At 46.4% G+C, this 24,576-nt stretch overlaps 1 protein-coding gene across 6 annotated transcripts in view; it reads right to left on the reverse strand.

Moving 5' to 3' along the window:
• The window catches only part of LOC129641155 (F-box-like/WD repeat-containing protein TBL1X), a 245,089-nt gene that overhangs the window by 55,195 nt on the left and 165,318 nt on the right, over positions 1-24,576 (reverse strand). For 2 of the 6 annotated variants that reach the window (XM_055565937.1, XM_055565934.1), the window contains 2 exons: positions 15,255-15,342; positions 4,024-4,134 (listed from right to left, as the gene is read on the reverse strand). In XM_055565937.1, the coding sequence (XP_055421912.1) occupies positions 4,024-4,081 (58 nt within the window). In that variant the 5' untranslated portion in view covers positions 4,082-4,134; positions 15,255-15,342. The remainder of the gene's footprint in view (positions 1-4,023; positions 4,135-15,254; positions 15,343-24,576) is intronic. The other 4 variants (XM_055565940.1, XM_055565939.1, XM_055565935.1 and 1 more) reach the window with 3 other exon arrangements.

The raw sequence follows: 24,576 nt of genomic DNA on the forward strand, positions 1-24,576 counted from the left end.
CAGCCGCTCAGCAGATGCTACACACAATCGGCATTGATGGAATACATTGCGTCTCCCAAGGCTCCTTTCTCAGTCGCCTGGTTACAGAAAGTTTCTCAACAAATGTGAGACAAATGTAAACAAATCCTAAAAAAGGAAGGTTCGCTTTTCTGGGGGGAGGGATAGACATTTCTGTGTTTATTCAAAGAGGCCAGCAACGCTCTTGCCCCTGGGGGGCCCCAGGGACTGCCCACCGGGAGAAACCTTTCTCTAGGTTACACAAAAGTTTTCTTTCCCAAGTCTCTATTTACCCTGATGTTCACAGAGGGATGGCAATTTCACCTTAAGATTGTTTATACATTTGGACCGCACTTTTTCAGCCTATTTTTGTGCAGGTGTTTCTAAAGGGAAAGAATCCTGAGTTCCAAGCTGGAAGTCTTCAGGGAGGCAGGGTTTGGTACGTGGAATTTTCATCTGCAGACATCTCTGGGAATCTATGAGATCAGTGCTGGGAGGACACTTGGACTCCAGGTGAGAGATTTCCTGGTTAATTTCCGAGGTTAAGTTATCAGAGCCATGGGTGTGACTTCCCTGATTGACGAGGGATGAGGTGGTACATATTTTGTTCTGCTCATCATTTTTTTCATAGGAAATATCTAGCAAGAGCTAATCCAAATGGTCAAATGTACATGTAGAAAGAAGGTGTACTCTTCATGAATAATGCTAGCTAGGGTGGACAGCAGAAACAGAGATCTCAGGCTTGCGTGGTGAGAGGTTTATTTATAACATGTGGCACACCCCACGTATTTTATCCTTTTTGTTTGAGGATCAGAATCGAGCCATTTGGGTCGCCTGCAAGACTGGCCCATCTGACCCTTCTGGGCTGATTCTGAAAGAGTCTGGACCCAGGGACTCACACTTGGATCACCCTCAGTGATAGCATGTGCGGAAGTGGGATGTGAGAACTGGCTTCTTTCTCAAATAATCAATTTGCAGACTACAGAAAATGTGACACAAAGTGAATCAAGCTTCAATATGCACAGAACCGACTGTTAACAGCTCGAACTGTGTCCACTGCAACTGCATAGGCTGGTAGTCCTAGCCCACGGTATGGCTCAGAATGTGACGGTGCTTGGAAGAGGGTCCCTGCAGATGTCATCTGTTAAGACGAGTTTGTCCTGGAATACCGTGAGCCCCCTAACCCAGTACGACTGTGTCTTTACAGAAAGGAGAAATCCGACAAACGTGGACAGAGAGGGACAGGCACACAGGGAGAACGCTGCGTGAAGGGGAAGGCAGGTCTCGGGGGACGAAGTGCCTACGAAGCAAGGAGTGCCAAACACGGTCCAGCTGAAGCTGGCAGACAGGCCAGAGCAGACCCCCGTGAGGCAGACAGTCACGGGAAGAAAGCAAGCCAGCTGGCACCCTGTTTCGGACTGCTGTCCTCCACGGCGCTGGGATGGTGCATTTCTGTTCAAGCCAAACCACTGAGTTAGCCCACACCAATTCTGTACACGGATCTGTAACCAGCCCACAAACGATCTCTCTATGGCCGGGACCAAGAATACCAAACATCCCACCCCCATATATATGCATACACTGTATGTCGTCCAGCATATAAATGCTGTCCACAAAAAACCAGCCCACAAATGCCGTCCCTATGGTGGGGGCTGAGACCATCCAATCAGCGCACTCCCCATGTATATACACCATATGTATACACCAGCCCACAAATGCCCTCCCTATGGTGGGGGCTGAGACCATTCAATCACCGCACTCCCCATGTATATACACCATATGTATACACCAGCCCACAAATGCCCTCCCTATGGTGGGGGCTGAGAACACTCAGATCACCCCACCTCCATATATATATACACCATATGTATACACCAGCCCATAATTATCCTCTCTATGGTGGGGGTAAGAACACCAATCACTCTACCCTCTCCCTATATATACATATATGTATGTTTATGTGTGTGTGTGTATATATATATATATACACCATACATATATACCAGACCACAAAAGCCCTTCCTATGGTGGGGGCCGAGAACATAAAATCACCCCACCTTCATATATATATATATACCAGCCCATAAATATCCTCCCTATAGTGGGCACCAAGAACACCAAACACCCCACCTCCCCCATATATACACACACACACATATATACACATATATGTACATATATGTGTATATATGTGTGTGTGTGTGTATATATATGTACACACATACACACCACATTTATATGTTTGCTTGTGTGCTTAGCTGCACAGTGGTGTCTGAGTCGCTTTGCGACCCCATGGACTAAGCCCGCCAGGCTCCTCTGTCCATGGGATTCCCCAGGTAAGAATACTGGAGTGGGTTGCCATGTCCTCCTCCAGGGGATCTTCCTGACCCAGGCATTGAACTGGGGTCTCCTGCACTGCAGGCGGATTCTTTACCAGCTGAGCTACCAGGGAAGTCCCCATATGTACACACCAGCCCACAGATGCCCTCCCTATGCTGGGGGCTGAGAACACTCAGATCACCCCACCCCCCATGTATATACACCACATGTATATACCAGCCCATAAACACCTTCCCTATGGTGGGGGCCGAGAACACTCAGATCACCCCACCTCCCCATGTATATACACCACATGTATACACCAGCCCATAAACATCCTCTCTATGGTGGGGGCCAAGGACAGCCCATTACCCCACCCTATAATATATATACCATACATACACACCAGCCCACAGATGCCCTCCCTATGGTGGGGGCTGAGAACACTCAGATCACCCCACCTCCATATATATATACACCATATGTATGTGAAGTGAAAGTCGCTCTATCGTGTCCGACTCTTTTCGACCCCATGGACTATACAGTCCATGGAATTCTCCAGGCCAGAACACTGGAGTGTGTGGCCTTTCCCTTCTCCAGGGGATCTTCCCAACCCAGGTCTCCTGCATTGTAGGCGGATTCTTTACCAGCTGAGCCACCAGGGAAGCCCAAATGTATACATCAGCCCATAAATACCCTCCCTATGGTGGGTGCCAAGAACACCAATCACCCCATTCACACACACACACACACACCATATTTATATATCAGCCCACAAATGCCTTCCCTATGGTGGGGGCTGAGAATACCCAATCACTCCACCTCCCCACGTATATACACCATATGCATACACCAGCCCATAAATACCCTCCCCTATGGTTGGAGCCAAGAACACCAACCGCCCCACCCCCATATAGATGCACCATATGTATACACCAGACCACAAATGCCCTCCTGAGCATGGGGACCCAGAACACCAAATACTCCCCGCCCCTCACCATATCTAAGACAACTGCTGTTGATCGTAATGGGCTTCCCTTGTGGCTCAGCTGGTAAAGAATCTGCCTGCAGTGTGGGAGACCTGGGTTGTATCCCTGGGTGGGGAAGATCCCCCTGGAGAAGGGAAAGGCCACCCACTCCAGTATTCTGGCCTGGAAAATCCCATGGAAAGAGGAGCCTGGTCCGCGATAGGTGTTCAGGTTACAAAGACTCAGACAAGACTAAGTGACTAACACTAGACTTCACTTTATTAGAGGTACTTCCTTGGCGGCTTAAGACAGTAAAGAATCTGCCTGCAATTTAAAGAGACCTGGGTTCAATTCCTTGGTTCAGGAAGATGCCCTGGAGAAGGGAAAGGCCACCCATTCCAGTATTCTGGCCTGGAGAATCCCATGGACTGGATAGTCCATGGGGTCGCAAAGAGTCGGACAGGACTGACTGACTTTCACTTTCCCTTCACTTGATCTTCATTTCAGGCTGGCTTCAGGTGAACAGAAATATCAGCACAAACAAGAACACATTCCCTCATCCCGCCCCAAGAGCAGGACGGCCCAGCCCCTTCTCCGCCTCCCTTCAGTCCTCTGAACGAGAGCATCCAGAGCTCTCTCTTCCCTATAGACCGCGTTTTCCATCCGTGGTTGCTGGCCCTGCAGGTGGCGTGTTGGAAGGTGATTTTTTGCCGCTCCGGGCAGGAAGCCGGCTTCTTACCTGACTCCTGGAGATATCGGTACACCAGGAAGTTCACCTCGTCACTGGTAATGCTCATCTTAGCCTCACCTCGTGGGGATGAGGTCTTTATGAAGCAGCAGCCACCACCCTCTGTCAGAAAAGGCGAGAGGAGAAAGCGGAGAGACGTTTCAGACACTGCCTGCGTGTTCCTCCTCGACCGCGTTTCTTTAGGAAAACAATTGACACATGTAATACTCAGGAGGTAACTAATGCCCGATTCCTGCCGTACGTTCTGGTAACATAAAGACTTTATAATTATCTAAACACATACACATACGGGTGAAAATCTTCCCCTGTATTTCCTGGTGACATAAAGCTTTTATAATTACCTAAACATATAAACGTACAGGTGAAAAGTATCCCCCAAAACATGAGCTGATACGTTTTATAATGCTGGCACGGACTCATCTATAAACCACATTAACGGAGGCAAAATCAGGGCCACCAGAAAATGAGGACAAACACCGCGACTTGATACAATGAAGATCCGGCAGCGGTTGGTACCGAGCTTCAGTGGAACCCCGGGACAGAAGGTGGCTGGTTGCACCGGCTGGCCCTTCCCTGGACAGACGAGGAAGATTACAGTCCTGCCAACACCCCCAGGTGGGGTGACCACGTGGCCCTGGTCACACCTGTGGGTCTGCAGCACCACTGACTGCCAGCAACCTCCCACGCACCGAAGTTCCATGCTGAACCTGACGGTCACTGAACCGACAGGGTGCACATGGCCCCGAGACACACAGCGAGGAGCTGAGTCATCGACAAGGAGACATGACTTCTATTAGGAGGTGGGGAGCCAGCAAGCCGCCCCACGGACACAGAGCGAACCGACAGCGTTTGATTCTGCGGCAGACTGGCCAAGACCATGGCATCTTCAAGGATGAACCGAGTGCTCAGCAGGACCCAGGGGCAGGCAGACCAGCCTGTGTGCCCGGACCGTGGACTCTGAGATGGCCTGTGTCATCGGCCAAGCAGGATTCTTACAGAGCTCAGAATGCTTGTGCGTGCTAAGTCGCTTCAGTCGTGTCCGACCCTCTGCGACCCCCATGGACTATGTGTAGCCCCGGCCAGGCTCCTCCGTCCCTGGGATTCTCCAGGCAAGGATACTGGAGTGGGTGGCCATGCCCTCCTCCAGGGAAACGCTTGTGCTGGCTGCAATGAAGTTAGGGGAACCCCAGGGCAATGGTTCGGACCTCCAAGGACTGATGGGCTGGAGGTAAGGGAATCATGTCCTGAGGGCACCAAGGAGAACAGAGAACATGGCACTCGGGGTGTGGGGGGGCTTGAGGCTGCGGCAGGAGGACGAATGCTGATTGCACCTTCATCCCTATGCAGCTGTGGACCGCAGGCCTCAGTTTTCCACCTATGCCAGCTGCGGATGCTAAGAACCGCTGCCCTCCCTCTCCTACGGAAAGGTGGTGAGGATGACATGCTTCTACACCCACTTCCAGACCAGGGCCCCGAGCACCACAGAGACGCAGGAGGGCTCTTAATCCTACTCCGCCCCCCTGCAAGCATCCTCAAACCAGAGAGACCACCCCCTTCCCCCAGGAACACGCCTCCAAAAACAACAAGAAAAATGGGATCTTGATTAGTGACATGGTGTTTGTTTTCTTGCCTGACCCAGTTTTGATTCATGCATGTGTGTGCTCAGTCACGCCAGGCTCTTTGCAACCCCCATGGACTGTGGCCCGCCAGACTCCTCTGTCCATGGGATTTCCCAGGCAAGAATACTGGAGCAGGTTGCCATTCCCTTCTCCAGAGTTCTCATCAGAGGCACCTCCCATAAGGTAGATCTGAGATCTTTGTGGTTGTGACTGGGCAGAAAGGAAATGACCGTCTTCATTGTGTGGTAAAAACCACACATTCCCTCACTGTTCTGGTTTCAGAAGAATAAAAAATCAGTGTGAACTGATGACACGTCTGGAGACTTCCTGCTTAACATGAGTGTTCCAACATAAATAACCACTGGGGGGCTGAAATCCATTAGGAAGCTGAAGGGAAGATTATTTACGGTATTTTTCTTTTTTTAATAACTTACTTTCCACGTGGCAAAAAACTCTTAATAACCACAATCATAAAACAGTTCAAAATTCAGTTGCAAGAGAAGTCATGTCTATGATGTTATACTTAAAATGGAGAACCAACAGGACCTGCTGGACAGCACAGGGAACTCTGCTCAATCCTCTGTAATAACCTTATGGTCACCGGGGGAAAGATGGGGGAAGGGACAGTTAGGAGTTTGGGATGGACATGGACACACGGCTGTATTTAACATGGAGAACCAGCAAGGACCTGCTGTCCAGCACCGGGAACTCTGCTCAATGCTCTGTAATAACCTTATGGTCACCAGGGGGAAGGATGGGGGAAGGGATAGTCAGGGAGTCTGGGATGGACATGGACACACTGCTGTGTTTAACATGGAGAACCAACAAGGACCTGCTGGACAGTACAGGGAACTCTGCTCAATGTCATGTGGCAGCCTGGATGGGAGGGGAGTTTGGGGGATAAGGGATACATTTAATGTACGGCTGAGTCCTTTTGCCTTCCACCAGAAACTACGGCAATGTTGTTAATCGGCTGCACCCGAATACCAAGTACAAAGTTAAAAAAAAATAGTTTTTTTTTTTTTTTTTTTAAAGCGAGCGGGAAATGGTGTTTAAGGGTTTGGCTGTACTGCGTGTACAGTATTTAATATGCTCTCATACTCTAGGAAGGGACAGGACCGCTCCCCAAACAACACAATCTGACCTGCTCTGTGATGATCTTAAAGGATGTAATGACCACAGAGCCACTTGAGCTTCGGCTCTGGGAGATGAAGACAGACAGGGCGAGTGAGTTTCCCTGCCCACGGGCGGGGAGCCTGGTTCAGAAACAGTGATGGAACAAGCTCACAGTCACTCCAGGGTGGGGAGCATGGTGTTCAGAGTGATATCATCCATGGCAGAAGTTTCTCTCTTAGCAAATCGGTGCCGTTAGGACGCGGTCTTATAACATCCTCTCATGCAGCCCCTTCCGTCGTTCTCCAGGGATGGAAGAAAAAGTCGGTCTGAGGTCTTGTCTCTGCTCTGAGTCTGCTGGCCTGGACACTGGAAGAATGCATCGCGTAAGGTGATCTTCTGGACGAGGCTCAGGGCTCTGGGACTTGATTCCACATGGAGTAAGGGTGCAAAGCCAGAGCTGCTGGAAAATCTGCTATAAATGACCTCATTGCAGCAAGGCGCTTTCACAAATTCTCTGCCGACTGCAACGTAGTAGGGCTCACCTCCTGGCTTCCCTTCTTCATAATAGTGGGGGTAGTTTAGCCGATCAGTTGTGTCCAACTCTATGTGACCCCATGGAATGTAGCCCACCAGGCTCCTCTGACCATGGGATTCTCCAGGCAAGAATATTGGAGTGGGTTGCCATTTTGTCCTCCAGGGGATCTTCCCGACTCAGAGATTGAACCTGGGTCTCCTGTGCTGCAGGTGGATTCTTTACTGACTGAGCCACCAGGGAAGTCCATAACATTGCTCTCTTTTCAAATGGAAACTGTGTTTTCCAGTGGCCAGTTATGAGACTAGAAGTTTAATGTGTGCGTCAACATTTACATATAAATGCTCTTGTACACACTGCTGGAGACTAAGGTGGGGAGGAAGCAAGCCTGTTTCATCAGGTTGCACAGCTGCTCTTCTTGCATTAACTGAAACAAAGCCGCCACGTAACTGGTGGAAAACGACTGATGGCTTTTATAGTTGGACTTCAGTTATTGCAGAATATACATACAGAATAGATTGGACAGAAAACAAGAAAATGTCAACAGTGGTTTCACCTTCTTTTCTTCCCCCACAGACTTATCTTCATTTTACTAAAGAGTATTTGCATGCTTATTATTCTACAGTGAGAAAAAGAGTCCCCCCAAAGGTAAGATTTTTCACTAATTTTATAGTTATATTTATTTACTTGGGAGCCCAATGGTCCAAAATTATAAACATAATCAAAGAACTATTCTTTCCTCACCAGAGTTCACATGCCCAGCAGTGGCATGCATGCGTGCTAGCTTGCTTCAGCGTGTCTGATTCTTTGCAACCCTATTACCTCAGCCCGCCAGGCTCCTCTGTCCATGGGATTCTCCAGGCAAGAATGCTAGACTGGGTGGCCCTGTTCTCCTCCAGGGGATCTTCCCAACCCAGGGACTTAAACCACGTCTCTGACGTCTCCTGCATTGGCAGGCGGGTTCTTAACCACCAGCGCCACCATTTGAATAAGAGAATGAAGTAACCTAGTAAGACTGCAGTCCTCAAAAGGATTTTCATGACCGGCGATGATGTCCATGATACAGTGCTACATGAAAAAAAAAAAAGGAGGCTTCAAATGGAATGCGCGTGTGCCTAAGTTTCATTTTGTACACACACACAAGGCCTCCCCCGGTGGCTCAGTGGGTAAGCAATCTGCCTGCCACGCAGGAGACCCAGGTTCGATCCCTGGGTGGGGAAGATCCCGTGGAGAAAGAAATAGCAATCCACTCCAGTATTCTTGCCTAGAGAATTCCATGGACAGAGGAGCCTGGCAGACTACAGTCCATGGGGTTGCAAATAGTCAGACACGACTTAGCAACTAAACCACACAAACCACACACACACACAAACACACACGTACAAATAATAGATACCCTCTAAAATGTAAACAGTAAAATAAAATACACCAGTCTCTCCAGGGCTGGGATGATGCTGGACTTAAATCCGTGTACGTGTGGCGTGCCTTTTCAGTATTCCCCTAATTTCCTCCTACGAACGTGAACTGCAGTCACATCCATTAGGATGTAATTAAAATCTGGCAGCGTCTTCAGAAATCAGTATGAGAACAACCCAGCTAAGGAGGAGAGAAATTGGCAGGGTTGAGACAGCAAGGAGAAGGGAGCCTCCTCGGGTTAGAAAAATAATGACGCGCTTCACAGAAATCAAAAAACACCCCCAGGGTGAGGCCTTCAGAAAGGGGCCTTTCTGAGCCTATGTGCCGGCCCGGATTCATTAGTGGCTGGTTGGTTAGCTTTGTTCCGACTCTCTGCACACAGGCACGAAGCATGGAGACGCGAGAGGACGGGACGTCCTGGCCCAGACGTGCGGCCAAGATCACGTGTCCCCCTCCCGAGCAGCCATGGGTCCCCGTCTCGAACCCTCTGAGCCGCACACCCTGCCCACCCCACACTTCTCTGCCCCATCGGGAGGCAGGTCCAGAGGGAAACCTTCCTAAAAAAGTTCACCCCGATGATAGCAAGCCACTGCTAAGTAAGGTCTGCATGGCAGAGAGACAGACACACACATAAGTCCGACAGCACCGTTTCATTTTACAGCCTTCCGTCCACGAGGTGAAATGCAAGCTCAGGTGCCCAAGCTTTCGCAGCTAAGTGCCTCGGGAGATATGGACAGCTTCAGTGTAAAAATGCCCTTTCCCTTCTTTGCTGGAGGACGTGGGTCTGCCAGCTAAGGCTTCCGATTAGTCCGTAAATTAATTTACAGACTTTAATTATCTGAGACTGAGGGGCTGGAATGACAGTCTCTGCACTAGGCCCTCTGACAAATCACAGGAATATACACAGGCTGGTTACGAAAGCTCTCAGACACAGTGATTTTCAGCCACATACGCAAGATTTATCTTGGCCTGGATGATTCTCTTTTCTGTGGTAGGTGGAGTCCTAAGTGAGGTCATCGACTCCTGTAATGTGGTCTCTAGAGTTTTGAAACAAACAAACAAACAAAAAACCCTGTGGCTTTGTCTGTGAATATAAAGGCAGGCGATGCTTTGCCCTCTGAGTTAGCCTGTGTCTCAAAAACCTTGGTGCTAAAATAGGGAGATATTGAGGGCAGGAGGAGAAGGGGGCGACAGAGGATGAGATGGCTGGATGGCATCACCAACTCAATGGACAGGAGTCTGAGTAAACTCCGGGAGTCAGCAATAGACAGGGAGGCTTGGCGTGCTGCAGTCCATGGGGTCTGCAAAGAGTCGGACACGACTGAGCGACCGAACAACGACAACAAAAGTATATTGTGATGCTTCAGCTTTAAATGAGCATGGTGACCCACTCCACTATTCTTGCCTGGGAAATCCCTCAGACAGAGGAGCCTGGTGGGCTACAGTCCATGTGGTCTCCAAGAGTTGGACATGAGTGAACACGCATGCACTCACAACAACAACATACCACGTAAAAGAAAAATACTAAATGCATCGTGAAGCCGAGTATCCCAAGAGTGTCCTTTGACACTTAAATCAGCAAGCGGAAGGCATTCAGTTTTGTCATCCAACGCTCGGCAGGTGAAATTCCCACAGCCAGAGGAGTGAGCAGATCAAAACACAGAAAGAAATACTGATGGGACCAGGGAGGGGTCGTCAGTCTCGGTACTGTGGACACTCGGGACCACATGGATCTCTGTGATGGGTTCCCCAACGCCCTGGCAGATGATAAACAACATCCCTGGTCTCCACCCACTGGGTGTCAGCAGCAAACATCTTCCTCAAAGGTCTCCAGACATGATCAAATGTCCCCTGGGGAAGGCTCGTAACAGACGTCCAGAGCCACACTGCCCATGGAAGGCCCTATAATTCCTCAAGTCCATGAGCAACTGCAGGGTGCTGGCCAAGCAACCACAACTTAGTAATAAAGTGTTAGTCACTTCGACTGTGTCTGACTCTTTACGACCCCATGGACTATAGCCCGCCAGGTTCCTCTGTCCGTGTGGATTCTCCAGGCAAGGAGAATCATGTTCATGGAGCGGGGTTGCCATGCCCTCCTCCAGGGGGATCTTCCCAATCCCGGGATCGTACCCGTGTCTCCTGCCCTGCAGTTGGATTCTTTATCACCTGAGCCACCAGAGAAACCACAATGTGGATGCTGTCTTAAGCTCACCATGGACCTCGCAGAGCTGCATGTCAGAGGCCCTTCAACTCAAAGGTCACGGTCAGAAGACGGAGAAATAAAATGGGTGTCTTTCTCGAGGTCAAGGCTGGCGCACTGCGGCCCACAGGCAGATTCACACGTCGCCCACCTTCCGTAAGGCTTAGGAGCTATCCACGGCGTCTCTGTTTCTAAATGGTTGCAAGGAAAATCAAAACAATCCTATTTTGCCACCCCTGAAATTGCAATGACATTGGAATTCCAGTGCCCGTCGGCGAAGTATTACTGATGTCACTCAGCCACACTCGTTCATCTGTGTATGATCAGTAGCGGTTCTCACAGGGCAAAGGCAGAGGAAAGCAACGGAGACCCCGGGGCCCACAAAGCATCAGCTATCAACATCTACTCTCTGGCCCTTGATGGAAAACGTCTGCCAACCTCACTCCCCTGAAGATTCTCCCCTCTCTACATTAGAACACGCCCATCTTGTCGTTTTCCAGCCGGAAATCTTCCTGCCTGGGAACCTGAGGGTGATGCCCTAAGAATGTGGATGCTCCTCGGGCATAACCCACCGGTGGTTCTGAAATGAAGAGCCAAGAAGACACCAAAGCCATCATCTGCTGTGTGTCCGTCACTTTCCGAGGCGGGACCTGCTGAAACTAGGCTAAGTCAAACGGGAACAGACCAAGGTCCGTCTGGTCAAAGCTATGGTTTTTCCAGTAGTCCTGTATGAATGGGAGAGTCGGACCATCAAGAAGGCTGAGTACCGAAGTATCGATGCTTTAAAACTGGGGGGCTGGAGAAGACTCTTGAGAGTCCCTTGGACTGCAAGGAGATCCAACCCGTCCATCCTAAGGGAGATCAGTCCTGGGTGTTCGTTGGAAGGACTGATGGTGAAGCTGAAACTTCAATCCTTTGGCCACCTGATACGAAGAGCTGACTCATTGGAAAAGACCCTGATGCTGGGAAAGATTGAAGGCAGGAGGAGAAGGGGACGACAGAGGATGAGATGGTTGGATGGCATCACCGACTCAATGAACATTTGAGTAAACTCTGGGAGATGATGAAGAACAGGGAAGCCTGGCGTGCTGCAGTCCATGGGGTTGCAGAGAGTCACATAGAACTTGGCGAATGAACAACAGGAACAGACACGAGCCCTCACTTTCTGACGCCCAGCACTCAGCGCAGAGAGAAAGGGCTGTGATTTGCAGATGACTCTGAAGCTCACGGTCACAGAGGCACCACGGGCACTGTGGTATGTGAGCAGCAATGCCTTTCCCCAGCATAATGCTAAACAAGCATCCGCATGTCGAAATCGCACAGGGAATCATCAATGGCTGCACAAATTTCCAGAGTCACCTGTGAAGCTGAACACCAATGCCCAACTCACAGCAGGAAGTCAACGTGTGCGCTCAATTCAATTCACTCAAAGCTCATGTGTTCCCTGAATACTGAGTGCAGACTCAATCAAGACACGGATGAGCAACAGACCTTCTCGCCCGCCTCTTCTCTCTGACATTTAAACTATGACTCAATTGCGTTTTAAAAATACCGACTGATGGTGCAGCCACTTTGGAAAAGCTGGGATGATTCTTCCAAACATTAAACAGAGTTAACATAGGACCGAGCGATTCTCCTCTCAGGTACATACCCAAGAGAAAATGAAGGTACACATCCAGATAAAATTTATACACGAATGGTCACGGCAGCGCTCTTCTGAACAACTCAATAAAAGTCAACACAACTCCAATGTCCATCAGCTGCTGCATGGATAAACAGCATACAGTGGTCCATCCATACAAACGGAATATTCTTTGGCCATTAAAAGACTCATGCTACAACCTGAACATCTGATGTCACAGACTCAACCTTTTCTCGTTTTCCATTTTTAAAAAAACCAAACTACCCCTTCCAGATAATTAAGTAAAATATTGAAATTCTAATACAGCTGGCCCTTGAACAAAATGGAGTTTGGGGTGAAAATCCCCTTATAACTACAGGGGGCCCTCCATATCCATGGTTCCTCATCTGTGGATTCACTCACAAACTGTGCACCAGCAGTTAGGTATTTACTGGGGGAAAAAAAAAAATCCACGTATAAGTGGACCGGTGCAGTTCAAACCCATGGGCCAATGGTACATATTTACCTTGCTACACGTACATGTTTGGTCTTAAACAAAAATACCACATACGATTGTTCTTGTGGTTAAATTTGGGCCTATCATCTTACTTCTGATTGCTTCTCTTTAAAGCAGTACAGCAAAAAATCTTCCGCAAATTTCCATCTTTTATGTTTTTAAAAATAACAAAACTTCTATCAGTGTTTTTTTTTTTTTTTCATTAAAACAAAGAACCAGAAAACACAAAAAAATAAAGGATAAAATCAAACCCTAAAAGTCCATCTTCCAAAATATTAACCGTGCTTCTTCTTGACAGAGGGTGGAGAGGGGAACCATCAGCTTTAGGTTGAGATGTGGGCTTCAACTCTGGTTTTTCATTTTTTGAGGGGGTCATAAGGCTTTTGGGATCATAGTTCCCTGACCAGGGATGGAACCCACGCCTCCTGTAATGGAAAGTGCAGAGTCCTAACCGCTGGAACCACAAGGAACTCCCTGGGTTTCCATTCTTGATGTCTGTGCATCTATGATTGTTTGGTTTCTTCCTCTGGGTATACCTTATCATCGCACTAGATCTATCGATAGTAAGCTACATGTTTTTCTAATAACTTTCAAGGTTAAGTAGGAAATCAATTTGCAGATAGACACAAATCATATTAAGAAACTAACAAAGCAAAGAATTAAGATACAGGAGCCAAATAAGATACAGCCTCATGCCCCCAATTATAATCAATTTTGCTGCTTAATTTTAATTCATAATGGTGATGAGAGGGATTGATTTTAGAAGCTGTCATCTGCTCCAAAAAGTTTAAAATAGCTGGTTCCATATTCAGCTTCATGTTCAGTTCAGTACAGTAGTATCCAACTCTTTGCGACCCCATGGACTGCAGCACTCCAGGCCTCCCTGTCCATCACCAACACCCAGAGTTTGCTCAAACTCATGTCCATCGAGTCGGTGAGGCCATCCAACCATCTCATCCTCTGTTGTCCCCTTCTCCTCCTGCCTTCAATCTTTCCCAGCATCAGGGACTTTCCCAATGAGTCAGTTCTTGGAATCAGGTGGCCAAAGTATTGGACTTTCAGCTTCAGCATCAGTCCTTGCAATGAATATTCAGGACTGATTTCCTTTAGAATGGACTGGTTTGATTTCCTTGCAGTCCAAGGGACTCTCAAAAGTCTTCTCCAACACCACAGTTCCAAAGCATCCATTCTTTGGTGCTCAGCTTTCTTTATGGTTCAATTCTCCCATCCATACATGACTACTGAACACACCATAGCTTTGACTAGACGAACCTTTGTTGGCAAAGTAATGTCCCTGCTTTTTAATATACTATCTAGGTTGGCCATAGCTTTTCTCCCAAGGAGCAAGCCTCTTTTAATTTCATGGTTGCAGTCACCATCTACAGTGATTTTGGAGCCCAAGAAAATAAAGTCTCTCACTGTTTCCACTGTTTCCCCACCTATCTGCCATGATATGATGGGACCAGATGCTGTGACCTTCATTTTCTGAATGTTGAGTTTTAAGCCAACTTTTTCACTCTCCTCTTTCACTTTCATCAAGAGGCTCTTTAGTTCTTCACTTTCTGCCATAAGCATGATGTCATCTGCGTATCTAAGGTTATTGATATTTCTCCCGGCAATCTTGATTCCAGCTTGTGCTTCATCCAGCCTGGCATTTCGCATGATGTACTCTGCATATAAGCTAAATAATCAGGGTGACAATATACAGCCTTGAAGTACTCCTTTCCCAGATTGGAACCAGTCCACTGTTCCATGTCTGGTTTTAACTGTCTGCTTCTTGACCTGCATACAGATTTCTCAGGAGCCAGGTATGGTGGTCTGGTATTCCCATCTCTGTAAGAATTTCCCAAAATACTTAGAAGGTAAAAAAGCCCAATTCATCTTAAAGAATCAAGTAAGTAGCACATCATTATTTAATAATGCTTTGTCTATTACCTTCATGGAGAAGGAAATGGCAACCTACTCCAGTATTCGTGCCTGGAGAATCCCATGGACAGAGGAGCCTGGTGGGCTACAGTCCACTGGGTCGCAAAGAGTCAGACATGACTTAGCGATTAAACAACAATTACCTTGAACTTCAGCAAGAAGAAAGACCTCAGACATGTATCATTTTAAAACAGAAGGTGTTCAGTTTTGGCAAAATGCAGTTCTGTTTGAAACGAATTTCAGGTAGGGAACAAAGATCAAACGCAGGGGTGTACCTTTAGGGTGACTTCATGTGTAGACCTCTGAACCAGTGGGCTCCCAGCACCCGATCATAGGAACTGCCAAGTGTGTGTTGGGACCTGCCTGGTGAGAAACAAGGAGATTGAAAAAAAGAACAACAACAACAACAACCAAAATAAACCTGAAAATTCTTTGGGAATTGTTCAGCTTTGATCTCTCCTGTTCTTCTTTTCCTTTGTCAATCTCAAACACGTTTTACTGTTTCATACCCTCTATCTTCGACTTTTACCCAAACTGTGCAGTTTTATTTGCAAGGTAAAAAGGGAAGTAATTAAAACCAGCCATCAGCATTATGGTACATGCAGAGATTTACAAGCAAAACGTCTCAAAGTAAATAACATTGGTTTGAATGCAGACAAGGGTTCTGCTATCATTCAATGATAATGAACGCCCACTTGAAACATCTTTGTTTTAGGGAATGTATCATATAAAATCAATAAATTAAACTGTACACGCCCTCAAGAGAAGAAAGATGCTTCACAGAAAGTTGATAAACAGTGCTTGGGCCAATGTTACGATAACCACGCCATGCATGCATGTGTGTAGATATGCACTCAGTTATGTGCTCATGCAAACAGGGAAACATTAGAATCATTTCCCCCACCTTCTTTCGGCTTCCTAAAATAAAGCAAAAGGAAGCCCTGACTACTAGGTCTCAAGTTTTCCGCTGTTATTCTCCTACATTTCCATTTCAGAGCAGTTCTGTATTTGCACAGATTTCTAAAGAAGCCAGGGGTATATCTCACAAGATAACCCTTCATATCACAAACTTGCTTTTTTCAGTCAACATAAATACAAAGCAGTCAACCAGCATCTATTTAGGGATATGTACCTCCTTCCTTACAAAATGTCTTTGGTTGTGAGTGAATCCAGGCTCCTACAGGGTTTAAATTATCCACACGCTCAAAAACTGAGGAAATTAAATGACTACCACTTTCTGTAAATTCTTGTTCAATAGTCTTAAGTGATATAAAAAGGTGCCAGGTTTAATGTAATTCAAATTCAGAAGCAGGGCTATGAATGAAGCTGTTTCTTATTAGTGAATTAATCAGAACCTCTTGAAACGTTTTTAAGGAAATTATTCCCACTGAGCTATGTTTATAGTTACACTGTTCAAAGAAAGGAGATTAAAAAGATTCTATAAGCAGGTTCATAGGCCGTTAAGTTTCATTATAGTATATTTTTAAAACATCATAAGGATCTGTAAGATGAAAGTAATAACCAGAAAAACTGAAAAAAAAAAAAAAAAATCTACCGCTGAAGGAAAAGATTTAAACAAATCTCTGCAGTTGTTTGAATAGACATTTAACGGCATTAGACTGAAGCAGGGACAAGGGAATATGGACTTTTCTTATAAAATAAAAATGCATTTCATTATGAAATAAATTCTGTAGTAGAGATGAAATAGGACAATACTCCTGAGAGTAACCTGACGCAGAAAGCAATTGACTATTTCCAGAACTGTGTTGTAAACCCAAAATAGCCTTCTGATGAGACTGCTAAATACCGTAAAGTATCAAAATATGAGCAGATGTCACCACAATAAGCCCCAAATTGCTTGAAAATTAAAACATTAAAATCCACAATAATTCAATTAGGCAATTAATATATAAACAGCTCTTATTACAAGCTGTTCAGGAAAAGAAAAAAGCTTCAGTATTTAGTATTTGGACCTATTCTTTGGTCCAAAACAGATGGTAACTCACAAATTGAAGGTTATCTTTGATATAAGTTGTTAAATTCAATAAGAGTAATTAACATCATCTGTGTGTTATAAACACACAAAACATGTGAAATATGACTTTGGTTAATGACATTCTGGTTATGCAACATGACAAATTAATTAGTTCACTGCTAAAAATAAGAAGTTAAAGTGAGAAATCTGACCTTCCAATACCTTGTCATTCCTGATTTTCCCATTATGAACAACCAAAGAGAACCACTATCCATAAGCCATGCTGGCAAGAATTCATGGGACTGAAAAATATTTGTGGGATATGCAAATGACTTTAACAAATGCAATATATTCCTTAATTCTCAAAGGTAAACATTCAACGAAAGTGACAACGTGAGTCCCTCAGGCATGTCCGATTCTTTGTGACCCCACAGACTACAGCCCGCCAAGCTCCTCTGTCCGTGGAATTCTCCAGGTAAGAATCCTGCAATGGGTTGCCATTCCCTTCTCCAGGGGATCTTCCCAACCCAGGGAATGAACCCGGGTCTCCTGCATAGTAGACAGATTCTTTACCGACTGAGCCAAGTAACCCGTAATAAAAATATGGAAGCATCGTGGCACGTCCACGGTGGTAACACAGGTGCTTTCAACCAGGGGTGGCTGTGTCCTCTGCCCCAGGGGACTCCAGGATATTAGGCAATGTCTGCAAACATTTTTCACTGTCACAACCGGAGGAGGGACACAACTGGCATAGCATTAAGCATCTACAACTCACAGAACAGTCTTCCACACAGTGGACAGATCAGGCCCCCAAATGCTACGAATACCCAGAAACTACATTTTAATGGGACAGACTTTAGTGTTACGTAGGTTAGACTAGGGAAACAGAGTCCAAGATGCTAGTCAGAGGAAGGGACAACTAGAAGAACCACGTGCAGGGCAGACAAAGGAAAGGAAAAAGCCTATGAAAAAGAAAACTTGAGGCCTGGAATAAGAAGCTCTGGAGGGGGAAGAAGCCTAACACGCCCCTTTCCCTGATTGGCTTGACCATACACCCTAATTGCATTCCCTTCCCTGATTGGTTGCAGATACAAGCCCTATTTTGCAAGGGGAAATAGCCAAAGGAGCCCAAGGAACTGCCAAGGGGAAGAGAAAAACGTATACAAAGGGAAACCTAAAAATGAGACTAGACCACTCCAACAGGTGTGGGTTCACTCTCCTGTCTGAAGACTGTCCTGCGTGTGGCTTGCTTAATAAATCCTGCCTGCTTGAGCTGTGTCGGTCTGTCGTTTTAATTCTTTCCTACGAAGAGGCAAGAATGGAGGGGAAAAAACCTACTTGACAGTAGACTAAGTAGACACTTTTCTTTGTGACTTCTGCCTTATTCTTACTGTGCCATATTAGAAGTAACGCTTTCACACGGGCCTTAGATGCAGAAAGGAATACCTAGGGGACACTTTAGCATAGACTGTCACAATCTAAAACGGGTTACCGAGGTCAATTGCGGATTCTGTATAGAGAAAATGGTTCACTAAGAGACACAAAAACATCAGATATCCAACTGAAAATAATTCAAGGCATTCAGTGAATTAAGAGCATGGGAATAACAATGAATTCTGATAAGTGGGGGCTTCCATTGCAGGGGGCACATTTCCTGGTAAGGGGACTAGGACCCCATATGTTTCGAAGCATAGCCAAAAAAAAAAAATTCTGATAAAGAAAAAATATTTAAGAGCAATGAAGCAAAATAATAACGATTTCAGAGAGAAAGTCTCTGGAAAAATAGGACTACCAAAACATTCAAGGTTCAGCAGATAATCCCATCACTTAATGAGGTACAAATGAAAGCAAGAAGAAACTGCATCGTTCATTTGAAAGAAGACTATCCATGTTTGCAAAAAAAGAGAAATGGCTTTAACAAAATAAAATTGAAATTTGAGTGGAAGGGCTTGAAAATCAAGTATAAAAGATTATAAGAGAGGAAATTTATAGGCTTATTCTTTTATGTAAATACATGTAACATGTAAACGTTTTCTATAATAAAAACAGTCCTGAAAAAAGTTTAGCAAAATGTTGAAAATTTCTGATGCTTTGTAATGAATACTTGGAAGTCCATTATTCATTTCTTGGTAAGTTTGAAATCTGCCAGAGTAAAATGGTTTTTTTTAAAAAATTCACATTAAAAGATCTGTGAACTTATTGATTCGCCCTTGTTACTTATGAGGCTGTAAGCTACTTTGAAAGCAAGAACAATGCCTTCTACCATCTCTTTATACTTCACTGTGGCTAGTGTACTACTCTACATTCAGGGATAAACAGCTCATGAGGGTCAGTTGAAATGTTAAAAACAAAATGTCTTTTTTGGGGGGAGCTATGGAAAATGCCATGGATGGAGGAGCCTGGTGGGCTGCAGTCCATGGGGTCGCTAAGAGTTGGACACGACTAAGCGACTTCACTTTCACTTTTCACTTTCACGCACTGGAGAAGAAAATGGCAACCCACTCCAGTGTTCTTGCCCGGAGAATCCCAGGGACGGGGGAGCCTGGTGGGCTTGCCGTCTATGGGGTCGCACAGAGTCGGACACGACTGAAGCGACTTAGCAGCAGCAGCAGCAGCAGATACAGTTAAGTGCCTTCTAGCTCTGAGATTCCACGGTATCAAGTTTCAATTTATCTGCTTATGCTTAACTCTTAACTCACCAAGATATCAAAAATTACCTGGCCAGGTGATCAAGTCACATGTTAAGTCTTTTCCAAAGCACAGGTGAAGAGATTCCAAGTTTGGCTTGTTTTTTGCAATCACAAACCAGCAGAGTAAAGAGAGAAGGAAGCAACCTTTGCAACACTGTCAGGGGTCTAACACCCTGATTTCAAGCAGTTTATGTCTGAGTTCCCTCCAATAGTCACTTAAACGTCCATGATTAACGAGAAAGTAGAAAAGAGCCTCCCAGAGGAAAGGGCCAGGGAACTGGAGCTTTGAGAAAAGACTAACACGGGACTTGATGACTGCTGCATTGGAAAACCGAGAGGAAAGAGGAAGTGAACTCACAAGATTTTTTGCACAAGTAAAGGAAACCGTAAACGAAACAAAAAGAAAACCTACAGGCTGGGTTGCAATTCAACAGGACTCGGTTTCCAAAACACACGAATAGCTCATACAACTCAGTAACAGAAAACCAAACAACTCCACCAAAAAAACTGCCAGAAGACCAAAGTAGATACTCCTCCAAAGAAGACATACAGATAGCCAATGAGCACCTGAGAAGACGCTCGATGTTGCTCATCACTGGACAAATTCAAATCAAAACTACAACGATGCATCACCTCACACAGGTCCGCATGGCCATCACCAAAAAGTCTACAGAAATAGATGCTGGAGAGGGTGTGCAGAAAAGGCAACTCTCGTACGCTGTTGGCAGAAATGCATTTGGTATGGCCCCTAAGAAGAATGGTAAGGAGGCCCCTTAAAAAAACTCAAAGTAGAATTACCATAGGATTCAGCAATCCCACTCCTGGTTATGCTGCTGCTGCTGCTGCTAAGTCGCTTCAGGCGTGTCCAACTCTGTGCGACCCCACAGATGGTAGCCTGGGTATGTATCTAGAGAAAACCCTAATTCTAAGAGATACATGCACCCAAATATTCACAGAAGCACTTTGCACAATAGCTAGGACGTGGAAGCAGCCTACATGTTCAATGACAGATGAAATGGTAAAGGTGTGGGATGTTGTGTTTAGTCGATAAATTGTGTCTGACTCTTCTGTGACCCTATGGACTGTAGCCCACCAGGCTCCTTTGTCCATGGGATTCTCCAAGCAAGAACACTTGAATGCGTTGCCATTTCCTCCTGCAAGGGATCGTTCTGACCCGGGGATCCAATCCATGTCACCAGCATTTGCACGTGGATTCTTTACCAATGAGCCACCTGGGAAGCCCCAAAGGTGTGGTGTGTGTATATATATGTGTGTGTGTGACTCAGGTTTATCTAACTCTTTGTAACCCCATACACTGGGGTAGCCTGCAAGGCTCCTCTGTCCATGGGATTCTCCAGGCAAGAATACGATAGTGGGTTGCCATGCCCTTCTCCCATATATCCATATCCATCTATACATATATATACACATATGCATACATATAATGGAATATTACTGAGACATAAAAAAGGATGAAATAATACTATTTTCAACAATATGAATGGACCTAGAGGTTATTGTATGAAGTCAGACAAAGGCAAACTCATCACTTACATGTGGAACCTAAAATATGACACAAACAAGCTTAGTTACAAACCAGAAAGAGACTCATAGACATAGAAAACAGATTTATGGTTACCAAGGGAGATTGGGGACGGGATAAGCTAGGACTTTAGGACCAGCAGACACATGCCACTATACATAAATCAGATAAAAAACAAGGTCTTTCCGTGAACTACGGGAACTATGGTTAATATCATATAATAAGCTATAATGAAAAAGAAAACTAACCATCAAAACGGTTTATACATAGCTGCATCTACTGTGGATCTGTTCTAAGTGCTTTGAAGTTATGTAATCCTGCTAATAAATAATGACAGAATCCTTCCTACCTAATATCACAATATGCTTCCATCGAGGAACCCAGGTACCCCACGAGCAGTGTCAGACCAGGGGTTCACACACAGCAAGTCATCACTTTCTTGTCATGATGCCTTCCTGGCTCCAAGCTGCAGGCAGCAGAAATTTTGTGAATCGCTGTCCTTCTCTAGGGGCTTCCCTGGTGGATCAGCTGGTAAAAAATCCACCTGCGATGCGGGAGACCTGGGTTCCATTCCTGGGTTGGGAAGACCCCCTGGAGAAGGGAACGGCTACCCACTCCAGTATTCTGCCCTGGAGAATCCCACAGACTGTATAGTCCATGGGGTCGCAAAGAGTCGGACACAACTGAGTGACTTTCACTTTCACTTTCCTTCTCTAGCTTGTCTGTGTACCTAGTTATTCACCTAGAAAATGACACTCCGTGCTCAGGATGTAACTTTCCCAAACTTTAACTTTTCAGACACATGCTGAGATGTTCCTGACGACTTCCTGACAGATTTTGAATACACCAGTTGCTAGACATTCTAATAAACAGAGGTTCTCCTGCTGAAGACTATAGATTCCCCCAAAGAAATATGAAACCAACGTGCATTTCTCTAGACTCTGGAAGGCTGCTAGCTAAACATGACAGCGCTTGACGAAAATGAATGCAAGTATGCCAAGGTGGTAATGACTTACAAAAGTAAACTCGACTTTTAATATCATAATAGTGTCAAGAAGTAGGGCAGTTCTACATGCACCTTTACCCACTGGGAATTAAAATCAGGCCATGATCCTCACGTCTCTTTTCACTCATCGAACTAGGAACACGGGTACCGTGAGGTGAGAGGTCACAGTGCATTAATCGGTTCCTCATCTCCTATCATTGCATTCCTCTTTGAAAACCATTCATTTATGGGATACTCTTTATTTAGATGGATTAATTATTTTTTGTCACTATACTAAAAGGGTACCCAATGCACTTTATAGGTAAACTGGCAGACAAGAGTAAAGGGATCCGTTCTCTGTTGAGAGTTCTATTTATGACACACACGCAAAGATTCTGGGTTGTTTTGTTCATGATAAACACTAATTATGTGCATGAATTTCAAGGGGAAGAAAAGGGAAGGAAGGAAGAGGAAGGAAGGGGAAGGAAGGATTGGGAAGGAAGGGGGAGGAAGGGAGAGAAAGGAAGGGGAAGGAAGGGGGAGGAAGGAAGGGGAAGAAAGGGGGAGGAAGGTGGAGGAAGGGGAAGGAATTGGAAGGCAGGAAGGGGAAGGAAGGAAGGGGGAGGAAGGGGAAGGAATTAGAAGGCAGGAAGGGGAAGGAAGGAAGAGGGAAGGAAGGGGAAGGAAGGAAAAGGAAGGAAAGGGAAGGAATTTGAAGGAAGGAAGGGGAAGGAAGGAAGTGGAAGGAAGGAAGGGGGAAGGAAGGAGGGGAAGGAATTAGAAGGCAGGAAGGGGAAGGAAGGAAGAGGGAAGGAAGGGGAAGGAAGGAAAAGGAAGGAAAGGGAAGGAATTTGAAGGAAGGAAGGGGAAGGAAGGAAGTGGAAGGAAGGAAGGGGGAAGGAAGGGGAAGGAACGAAAAGGAAGGAAAGGGAAGGAATTCGAAGGAAGGAAGGGGAAGGAAGGGGAAGGAAGGGAGAGGAAGGAATTCAAACGAAGGAAGGGGGAGGAAGGGGAAGGAATTGGAAGGAATTCGAAAGAAGGAAGGGGGAGGAAGGGGAAGGAATTGGAAGGAAGAAGGGGAAGGAAGGAAGAGGAAGGAATTCGAAGGAAGGGAGAGGAAGGAAGGGGAAGGAATTGGAAGGACAGAAGGGGAAGGAAGGGGAAGGAATTGGAAGGACGGAAGGGGAAGGAAGGGGAAGGAAGGAAGGGGAAGGAAGGAAGAGGGAAGGAAGGAAGGGGAAGGAAGGAAAAGGAAGGAAGGAGAAGCAATTTGAAGGAAGGAAGGGGAAGGAAGGAAGAGGGAGGAAGGGGAAGGAACTGGAAGGAAGGGGAAGGAAGGAAAGGGAAGGAATGTGAAGGAAGGAAGGGGAAGGAAGGAAGAGGGAAGGAAGGGAGAGGAAGGAAGAGGAAGGAATTGGAAGGAAGGAAGGGGGAGGAAGGAGAAGGAATTGGAAGGAAGGAAGGGGAAGGAAGGGAGAGGAAGGGGAAGGAAGGAAGAGGAAGGAGGAGGAAGGAAGGGGGAGGAAGGGGAAGGAATTGGAAGGAAGGAAGGGGAAGGAATTCGAAGGAAGGAAGAGGAAGGAAGAGGGAGGAAGGGGAAGGAATTGGAAGGAAGGAAGGGGAAGGAAGGGAGAGGAAGGAAGGGGAAGGAAGAGGAAGGAAGGGGAAGGAACAAAGAGGAAGGAATTCAAAGGAAGGAAGGGGGAGGAAGGGGAAGGAAGGCAGAGGAAGGAAGGGGAAGGAATTCGAAGGAAGGAAGGAGAAGGAAGGAAGAGGGAAGGAAGGGGAAGGAATTTGAAGGAAGGAAGGGGAAGGAAGGTAGAGGAAGGAAGGGGAAGGAATTTGAAGGAAGGAAGGGGAAGGAAGGGGAAGGAATTGGAAGGAAGGAAGGGGAAGGAAGGAAGAGGAAGGAAGGGGAAGGAAGGGGGAGGAAGGAAGAGGAAGGAAGGGGAAGGAAGGGAGAGGAAGGGAGAGGAAGGGGAAGGAAGGATTGGGAAGGAAGGGGGAGGAAGGGAGAGGAAGGAAGAGGAAGGAAGGGGGAGGAAGGAAGGCGGAGGAAGGGGAAGGAAGGAAGGGGGAGGAAGGGGAAGGAATTGGAAGGCAGGAAGGGGAAGGAAGGAAGAGGGAAGGAAGGGGAAGGAAGGAAAGGGAAGGAATTCGAAGGAAGGAAGGGGAAGGAAGGAAGGGGAAGGAAGGAAGAGGGAAGGAAGGGGAAAGAAGGAAGGGGGAGGAAGGGGAAGGAAGGAAGGGGAAGGAAGGGAGAGGAAGGAAGGGCGAGGAAGCAGAAGGAATGGGAAGGAAGGGAGAGGAAGGAAGGGAGAGGAAGGAAGGGGAAGGAAGGGAGAGGAAGGGGAAGGAAGGGAGAGGAAGGGGAAGGAATTCGAAGGAAGGAATTTGAAGGAAG

Source organism: Bubalus kerabau, unplaced genomic scaffold (genome assembly GCF_029407905.1).
Source record: "Bubalus kerabau isolate K-KA32 ecotype Philippines breed swamp buffalo unplaced genomic scaffold, PCC_UOA_SB_1v2 scaffold_78, whole genome shotgun sequence".
Taxonomy (NCBI): Eukaryota; Metazoa; Chordata; class Mammalia; order Artiodactyla; family Bovidae; genus Bubalus; species Bubalus kerabau.